Source organism: Arachis hypogaea, chromosome 8 (assembly GCF_003086295.3).
Source record: "Arachis hypogaea cultivar Tifrunner chromosome 8, arahy.Tifrunner.gnm2.J5K5, whole genome shotgun sequence".
Classification (NCBI taxonomy): Eukaryota; Viridiplantae; Streptophyta; class Magnoliopsida; order Fabales; family Fabaceae; genus Arachis; species Arachis hypogaea.
Window position 1 is genome coordinate 2,370,180 of NC_092043.1, and position 10,168 is coordinate 2,380,347.

At 30.4% G+C, this 10,168-nt stretch overlaps 1 protein-coding gene across 1 annotated transcript; it reads right to left on the minus strand.

The window, feature by feature from the left end:
• Window positions 1-1,063: 1,063 nt before the first annotated feature.
• On the minus strand, window positions 1,064-3,284 carry LOC112705646 (uncharacterized). The gene is made up of 6 exons (XM_025756531.2): window positions 2,867-3,284; window positions 2,530-2,729; window positions 1,890-2,030; window positions 1,720-1,800; window positions 1,319-1,443; window positions 1,064-1,222 (listed from the first exon to the last, which is right to left on the minus strand). The coding sequence occupies exons 1-6, from the start codon at window positions 3,090-3,092 to the stop codon at window positions 1,174-1,176; spliced, it is 822 nt and encodes a 273-aa protein (XP_025612316.1). The 5' UTR covers window positions 3,093-3,284; the 3' UTR covers window positions 1,064-1,173.
• Window positions 3,285-10,168: the final 6,884 nt, after the last annotated feature.

Sequence of the window (10,168 nt, forward strand, 5' to 3'; positions counted from 1 at the left end):
AGACCAAGCGACAAAAACCCTAATCACTATTTAATTTGCTTAATACATAAAGGAAAAGTATAGGTAGACAATGAAAATATTAAACAATGTAAATAATAAATATATCAGATGTTCATTTTACTAGTGTACGGATGATTATTTTAATATTAAAATTTAGAGGGTTAATTTAGAAGTATAGTATGTTTTAATTTGATTGGTGATTATTCATATTGTTCAACAAAATCATTGTCCCCTAGCATTCCCCATATATAAATTAGCAATTGGTTTCTTCCGTTCTCGCAATGGTAATCCTCATTATTCCAAGGGAATCAGTGTTTTCAAACCCAATGTTAATATATATGAATAATAATTGAATATGGCCGACCTAAGGAGAGTCAAATTATAGGAGCAAGTTGCATTATTATTGTGTTTTGGGGCAGGGGAAATAGTAAAGGATGAAGGGTGGGTTCGGTTTTTCGGATACATGGAAAATTACGATTGCTGAATTATTATCCTAACAACCAAACACATTACCAAGTGCCCTCCGTAGTGTTAGGCTTTCGTAGATCGATGGTGATATATTTGGATCACAGTTCATGCATTCTGTAGCAAGATCAAACTATAGTTTATGTCACATTATTCTTTTAACTTTTCTTTCAACTGTACTCGCTCCGTTTGCATGCCATTTTATCAATTATCTTTCAAAAACTCAAATAAAATTATACAACATTTCAATTTATAAAACTATTAATTTTCAGATTCCCTGAAACAGGAACTGATGCAATGCACATAAGAATACAATCATATGAATTCAACTATTCATATTAAAACAGCCAGCTATCTATGTATCTGTATAAAATATATATTAAAATAAAAAGTATATAAAACAATATATATAAATATATGATAGCTGTTGTTCTTTATACATAGCATTTTATTTTTATCAAAAGTCCCTGTTGTTTACATCCAGCTCAAGTTGATAACGACCTTTTTAAATGCATGCTTTCTCTTTATTAATTATATATAATAATATTCCCAGGCAAATTGACTTGTCATTATAGCTAGCGAGGCATGCACACATCAATTTGAGTCAATTACTGATAAAGTACTAAATTAAGTTTATTTAGGTTACATGTTTTACAGACCCACATAAAAAGCTTCTCTTGGGGATCTTAATGATAATTTGTTTTAGTTTTAAACTACTCCTGATGGAAGCCGAACTACAAGTTGTCCCCCAATAATGCTGTACCGAAAGAAAACACAAAGGATCAGGAATTTAAACAAGAGCATAAAAATTAAGATGTAGATTGTTCAATTGATGCTAGTTTATATTATGCACCTCTTGACATAGTAGTAGCAAAAGTCTGCTAGGATGAAAGTTTGGACAATTTCAGATATAAGCACCATTGAAGGCCACAATCCATAACCCAAAACAACTAGTAGGCGTCCGCGTGTATCGATTACCTGAGGAAGATATGCATAATCATATATAGGTCACTAGACCAAGGGTTTCTGATTAAATATGCGTTTTAAGTATTTCCAGAATAGAACAAGTTCCTCTAAAATGATCCGAAATTGGTAAAGTGCGAAAGTGAGAGTTTAATCACCTTTAACTCAAGGTAGTAGGACTTACACATGATAAAAGTTACGAATTCAAAGGTGATTAACTCATTACTTTATCACTTTTTCCTTCCACGATTTAGGTGATACAAAGTTAGAGACATGTTAGTTTGACCGAACCTGGAGGACCCAATGTGCACAACTCAAGAACCTTGCTACTCCAAGTGCAAAAACATAATGTGCTGTGATTGGTTCAACAATCTGAAAGTTAAATTGAGGAATCAATTAGAGTTATAAAGAATGACATGCAAAGGAAGAAGTAAAAGGCATAAATATATTTTGCAAGAGACCTTAGTATTCTGCATAACCCGAAGCTGTGGTAGAACAGAGACGGCTTCAAGATAAACACAGAAGGCCCAGAGAATCCTGTTAACGATAGAATTCCGGGTCGTTGGATGGATAAAGAAGGACACTACAGCACAAGGTGCCACCTGCATTTCGCCACTCAGAGCACTCAGGTAATCATAGAACAAGCATTATTCAAACAATGACAGTTTCGTACTTAATGCTACTCTGAGCAATTATTGTTACCGAATGTAAGAAATGAGATATATTATAAGTGAAGTATACTTTTTGTTCCTGAAATTTCGAAAATACTCCGAAGTTTTATTTTGTTTCAATTTTGTCCAAAAGTTTTTAATATGCATCAAATATATCTCTTACCGCTAATTTTTCAAAAAATTTAAGACCAATTCAACAACAATTTTATAAGAACAACTTTTAATATAAGCAAATCAAACATAATTTTCGTGCATTATTGTTAGATTAGTCTTAAATTTTTTGACAATTTAGCCGTCGATGGTATATTTGATGCAAATTGAAAACTTCTAAGACAAAATTGAAACAAAATAAAATTTAGAGGCATTTTTTAACTTTTTGCCAAATTTTAGAGACAAAAAGTATTAACACACAATGAAAAGGCATACTTACGACCAAGTATATAGCGAGATTATCCTTATCATCCATATAAGTGGATTTGAGTTTGAAGCGGATCATATAGATAACCCAAAGGGTGGTTACCAGTGTTGCCAGATCCAGAATTGTGTGTATATCATATTCCATCACAAAACTGCAGTACAGTCTAACAGCTAGAAACAAAGCCGTCAGTTCCTGAGACTTCAGTGACAGCCCTACAAATATTCAAAACACACACTATTCTAAGATAGATTATTGCTTTTCCTAAAACCACAATGACAACATTTGACTCAACAAGAATAAAAAGGAAATCAATTTGATAAGGAAGACCCAATATGATAAGAAAGGGTACCAGCACAAGTTTTATCCTTGGTGAGCTTGTAGATGAGGAGGGAGATTCCCAAAGCATGAACAGCCTCGGCGGCGACGAAGAGGTTGTCGTGGTCGTTGACTACCATCCTGAGGAAGACAAGGGCGGCAATGGCGGAAAGAAGGGCGAGAAAGGCCTTCATTTTTGGGGGCTGGCGCCGAACCCATGTTGTCACGGCGTATATAGGCCTCTTGTTGTTTCCCTTCATTCCTTCTTCTGAATAATTGAGACAATAGAAGCTGATGAACTTTGCAAAATGAAAATGGGTTTGGAATTAAGGCATTCAGATTTCAGAGTGTGTTGTTGGAGTACTACTTTGGAGTTTGTGGGACACGTGGAATTTCGGATACACCTGCATGTTTCTTAACATGAAAAACGCGACGGGTGGGGTGGGTTGCTCAACTACACTCTTATTTTGTCTTTTCTTTTTAATATCCATTACAATAACGGATTTTTTATTTTAATATTGAAGAATGAATAGAGTTTTATGTTATTTATTAATGGTGTGTTCTTATATTTATTTACTATGGATTAAGATTGGTGTTTGTTAATAAGGATGTAGAGTTGTATTGTGGTGATATTGTATATGCTATTATGCTGTAATTAATGTAATGATCAGAATTGTATGAGACTAAGTTTGGGCTAAACTTGGAAATATAAGGAATTAAATTAAAAAATTTAAAATTTTTGTTAAATATACAATTTATGACAAATTTTTAAAATTAGGTTGTTAAATCTGTCCTGCAGTAAAAAAGGTCAAATAGGACAGTAACTTGTTTGTCTTGCTGCGACTTCTACGAGTTGAGTTTTAAAGCGAAACCAATTTTTATATAAAATTTGATTAACTAGATTTATTGCTCTAAAACTTCAAAATTTTAAGAGTTGAGGATTGGGAGTTGTAAATTTTTTAATATTGGTGATCAAAACTAAAAAAAATAGATTTCAGCAAGTTATGCACCAATTTTTAATATTTGTAACTCTTAAAATTGAATAGCAATTAAATTACAACCAAAACACACTTGTTAATATTACAAAAAATAGAATTTTATAGTATTTTGATAACGCTGTTCTATACAAATATAATACGTAGACTGTGTATTATCTTCATAAATTAAAAAAAAAATTAATTTGACAATCTATACTTTGCAAATTGTACAATTTCTATAATTTTACAAAATACGATAGTTGAATTACACCAAATTTTATTCGGATGAACCTCTAATAACATCATTTTATCATATTTTATCATTTTTAATAATTATCTTTATATAAAAGTATTTTTCTGAGAGTTAGTTCAAAATTTTTTTGTCAGAACTCTAACGTAATTAATTAAAAAATAAGTAAATAATTTTTAATTAATCAATTTTAAATAATTATAATTAATAATTATTAGTTTTATATTTTTAAAAAATAAAATTTAAATAACTATTAATTAATAATAATTTAAAAAAATAAAATATAATTTAAAAATATTTATTAGGTTATTGTTGCCTAGATTCGCTATTAATTATATAGCGGAATTGAATTAATTATTGGCCATTTTTAGATATTTGCTATCATCATTAAATAGTATTTCATAACCAGAATTTTGTTTTTTTTTTTTTTGGTCAAGCATAACCAGAATTTTAACATCTCATATTGACTCGTATTTATAGAATTTAAAGCTTTTATTGACTTCCTTTTAATTCCTGTTTATCCGAGATTTGGTCAACCATAAAATATTACAACGTAATGCCACGTCTACTCACCTTATCCTCAAATTAGAGCCCATTGCTTTTTTTTTTTTTTTTGGGTAATTAGAGTCCATTGCTTTCGATACTCACTCACTCACTGATAAGAAAAAGCGGCCCGAAACCATAAGAATTATAAGAAAAATAGAAAGTAGGTTTTTGTCCCCATAGTTTTTAGTCTGTCGTGATAAAAAAAAGACTGTGGGTCATAAAAAACAGTTTTTGTCCTCGGTATTTAGAATACATTCTAAAATCAATAAATCATTGCTAACTTTCAAATTATTCTATTTAAGTTTTACACATTTTAAAATTATTTTAGTTAGTAATCTGTTAATAAATTAACAGTGTGATAAAATTAAAACGATTTTAAAATATTAGAGATTTAAATAGAATAGAAATATTAAAGACAAAAATGATACGTTACTCATAGAAAAATTATCAAATTAAAGGAAATGAAAGTAAATTTTAACAAAATAAAATACATTATAATTTAAGATTTTTGCTCATCATAGAATATTTATAAAATAATTAGTAAATAAACTTTTTTAAAAATAAAAAGAATGAGTATGATGTATATATAATAAAATATAAATTATACTTTTTTATGTCTAATATATCAAAATTCTTTAATGTTTAATTTAGTTAAACTTTAATTTTTATTTTATCCTTTAATAATATCAATTTTTTACAATAGATAATTATTCAATTACTTTTTTTAATTTTATCTAAATAAATTACTCTTAATCACCTTTTTTTTATTCTAAATACATTTATTTTTTAGTTTCAGTATTAATCACATTACTTTTATTCTAAATATATTTATTATTTAACTTCACTCTTAATCACATTACTTTTATTTTAAGTAAATTTATTTTTCATTAAAAAAATTAAAAAATAAATTGAATAATTATCTATCATAAGCAAATTGAAATTACTGAAAAAAATTAAAATTTATTTTAAAAGTTAAAAATAAAGTTTAATTAAATTTAAGGTTAAAAGAGTTTTATATACTTTATTATATATATACCATGCTTTTTTTTCCGAAAATTTATTTACTAACCATTCTACAAGTATTGTAACACCCTAATTAGCCTAAGCCTTACCTCGCGTCGTAAAGCAAATGTTAATCAAAGGTTACGACAGTTCTAAGTTTATACATATATTATATAGAAGGAAGTAATAATAACTAGAAGCCCGATGAAGAACATAGCTCAAAAACAGGATTTCAAAAGCGCAAAACGTACTAACGAAGCTACTGACTTAAAACATAAGAAACATGTATAGAATAACAAAACATCATAGTATAATAGTATAATATCATAAAATACTAGCCACGACTCGCGGAGTTTGAGCTGGTTAGCCATATACAGACCATGTATGAAATTAGACAGTAAAAAACAGCTTATACAAGTTTTGTTCTCTCAATACAAGCCTCTAGGTTAAAGCAAAATACAAAAGTGAGAGACATATATATATATATATATATATATATATATATATATATATATATATATATATATATATATATATATATAACTCAAAAGGACTCCAAAAGATATTCAGATCCTCCGCTCCTGTCACCAACTAGATAACTAACCGAGGTGGGTTGCGACCTGCATCTGAAAAACACAACAGAAATATGGTATGAGAACCGGAGGTTCTCAGTATGGTAACAATGCCTAGTGATGTAGGATATAAGACCCCGGGACGCCAAAGGCAATCCTAGACTCCATATCCATCACAAGAATTCAAGCTTAAAGCATACTAAACGAAAACAGCATAATATGTAATCCCTTAATACAACTTAAGCCGTAGTACTATAACAGGGTAATCTATCTTAGTGAATTTCTACTCTAATCAAACACCGCTGTCCCACAGCCTTCACCAACCGATCCGCCATGCGATCCCATCGTCACCGTCGTTCGAACCTGCTCAACCCCAATAAAAGCACAAGTATATACAATACAAGTAAAACACAAGTAGAGGCATATACAACAATTAATACAAGTAGCAATTAGACATGTTAAATAGATAGGGAACATAATATCAAGTCGGCAAAGCATACAAACAGGTAAAAAATGCATATGATGAATGTCTGCCCTACTGGCTGTGATATCATATTGTCGGTTCAACTGCCAACCCGACACATCTCCATGGAGATGTTGTCCTTCGGAGTTATGGTGTGGGAACCCTCGAGATATAGTGTTCGGATCACTATCCAGGGTTTTGCACCTGTACGCTCTGATGATCCGAAGGGATGTGAGTGGGATCTATTGCTACTGACCTCACATCTAAGTGCAAGCGGGACGAACCACCGCCCTTACGCTGCCGCCGCTACCTCGACAGGCGGGATCCAACCTCAGCCCTTGCCTGGTGCATAACGTCTCATAATCTCAATGAAAAGTGATACAGTGGTTTTCAAAAATATTTGTAGTACAAGATGGATCCATCACTTCATTCAGAGTCCTCGACTCCTTTCAACCACTGTTCATGCATAATTCAGTTCCTTGATTTCGCATAATACAATGACCGCGACACAATTAACTCAAAAATGAACCAAAATTACATAATTGATTGTGACACAATTAACTCAGAAAAAAAGAGAAGCAGAGAAAAATGGTAAAGAATCTGCAGGTTTGAGAAGTAATGGATGTTAATAATAAAAGATTTCAACATGAACTTAAAAATTTTTGCATGTGAATTTCAAGTTCAACTGAAAAGAATTTAGCTACAACAGAAGAAGAAGAAAAAAAAAGCCTTTTAGAGAAAAAGAGTATATTCCTGGTATCTTATATTAAATTCATAATTCATATCAGAACTGTTTGGGAGATTTTATTTTTTCGAATTGTGAAAGTTGATGAAATGCTTTTTCTTTGCCTTTGTAGAATATTTGGAAAATATTCATTGTATTCATTATTTCTTATGTTTTTTATTTAATTTTACTAGTTTTCTAAGGTTGTCCAAGAGCTAAACTCAAATTTAACACATAAACTAAAAAATTGTATTAAATTTGAGTAAATCAAGAAGAATTTTGAGAAAATAAAATAAGAAGGAGAAGATGAAGAAGAAAAAGATGAAAAAGTAGAATAAGAAGCAGTAGAGGATGAGGTGGAAGAGGAGAAAGAGTTTTAAATTATGTAGGACAACGAGTCTAAATACACCATAATTCACTCAGAAATGAACATAAATTATACAATGACTGTGACACAAGTAACTCAGAAATGAACCAAAATTATATAACAATTGCGACACAATTAACTCAGAAATGAACCGAAATTTACCATAATAATTGCAATACATAAACTCAGTTCGAAAACAAGCACACAAACAAGACTGAATCATAAAAAAAATACATCCAAAGTCAATTTTAAATCAGACAACGTCATTAATATCTTTTTTCTTCTTTTTTGTTTGATATTTTCTCTTCTTTTTCTTGGTTTTATTCCTATCAAAAGAGTAAATCAAAAAGAATTCTGAGAAAATAAAACAAGAAGGTGAAGATAAAGAAGAAAAAGATGATAAAAAAAAAGAAGAGAAGCAATAAAAGATGAGCAGAAAGAGTTTTGAATTGTGTAGGAGAACGAGTAAAAATACACCATAATTCACTCAGAAATGAACCAAAATTATAAAATGATTGCGACAGAATTAACTCAGAAATTAACCGAAATTACATAATGGACTGCGATATAATTAACTCAGAAATGAACCAAAACTATATAACAATTGTGACACAATTTATTCAGAAATGAACCGAAATTACATAATGATTGCGACACATAAAATTAGTTCGAAAATAAGCACACAAACAAGATTGAATCATGAACAGAAACACATCCAAAATCAATTTTGGATCAGACAACATAATCAACATGGCAAAAATTTAACAATAACAATAACGATAACTACGATAACGATAACAACGATGTGTATAAGAAGAAGACGACAATGACGATAACGATAACGATAACAATGATGATCATGATGATGATGATGATGATGGAGGAGAGGGATAAAAAGGAAGGAGGAGAAGAAATTCCAATGAGAAATGAAGAAGAAAGAGGAGGAGGAAGAGGTGATGGTGTTGTTGATGACAGTAACTAAAGTAAAAAATAATAAAAAAGGAGGAGGAGAAGAAGAAGAACGCATGCGTGAATTTGAAGCAAGAAGAAGAAGAAGAAGTAGCGTGAGGGGAGAAGAAACCGGAAAAGAAAGCGCATGATCTAAATCACTTGGATGAACTTGGATGTTAAAATTGCTTGGATGTAGAGAATAATTATTTAATATATGTTATTAATTTATTGGAAGACTTTCTGGTATGAAGGTGTACTTATTGGAAGAGCAGAATTCCATGTACAGTACACCTCTTTGCGTTGACATTGAGTGGGCGAAAAGTAACTCCATTTCTTCCATGTACTACTACCTCTTTGGTTGACACTAAGTGGGTGAAAAGTAACCCTCGCTAGCAACCGCAAGGGCTTTGGTGATTGAGAAACCCCAATCCTCCTGTGCCTTGAACGACTACCGCCTCCCATTAACAATTCACCGCACATCTACTGCTTTGCCTCAGTGAGGACGTTAAAACCTTTGTATTCGTTGCCACTGAAATCTTCAACTTGCTTCCTGCAATCTTCCCATTTGTCGTATACGCTAGGAATGAATTCTTTTCTTACAGCATAATAAGAAAATCTCTCTAACTCCATTGAACCACCGAAAGAAGCTTTTAATGGAGAAACACCCTTTCACCAACACACAAGACCCTTTATTAGAGTTTCCTTCACGAGTGAAATGATCCTCTCGCCTCTGGTTAGATATGCAGTGGAAATAAGTATTGTCATTTTAGAACGTCTCATCATACCTTCCCATTAATCTAAGACCATTTCCAGTAGGGAACTCATTTATGGGTCACTTTTCATAAAAAGTAACTCCACATAAGTTTTTGCGTCATAAACAGTAAATAGGAACTCAAAGCATCTCTTTCTTCTCCATTAGGAAGAACTAACTTTAGTCCCTATTGTGACCCCACTTAATTAATTAATTAATTAAAATAATTAAAATTAATATAGTTACTATTTTTTGTAATAATATTATTAAAATGTATAAATTCAAAAATTCACTAATAAAAATATTAATATTTTAAAAAATTAATAACTTCATATATAACAATAGTGCACAATATGTAATTCGAGATCAAACTAATTTGTGAAATACGCAATATAAGACAAAAAGCATAGTAGAACTCTATAGTTAACGACAAGTATTGTGAAATTGTCATATGTGTTTAATTAAGTCTTCTTTCAACGGTTGATGCTGCTACATATTCCGAAGTTGGGCATTTTTTTTAGAGAAATTGATGGTACAGTGCAAAATCTTCCTCTCCTAACTGAGATAATTAATATAAATTATTAATTAAATAAATATATAATTATTTAATATAATTAAATATTATAATTATTAATAAATTAAATACGATTTAATTATTTAATGTAATTATTTAATTAATTATTATTTAAATAATTTTATTAAAAAATTAATATAAATTAAATTAAATAAAAAT

Bases quoted from the DNA above. Each gene is read 5' to 3' on its own strand.
- LOC112705646 (XM_025756531.2), bottom strand. From the start codon at position 3,092: ATGAAGGGAAACAACAAGAGGCCTATATACGCCGTGACAACATGGGTT. The intron at 1,444-1,719 runs GTTCGGTCAAAC...TATCTTCCTCAG, and splicing joins GTGCACATTGGGTCCTCCAG to GTAATCGATACACGCGGACG. The intron at 1,223-1,318 runs GTGCATAATATA...CTTTCGGTACAG, and splicing joins TGCTACTACTATGTCAAGAG to CATTATTGGGGGACAACTTG.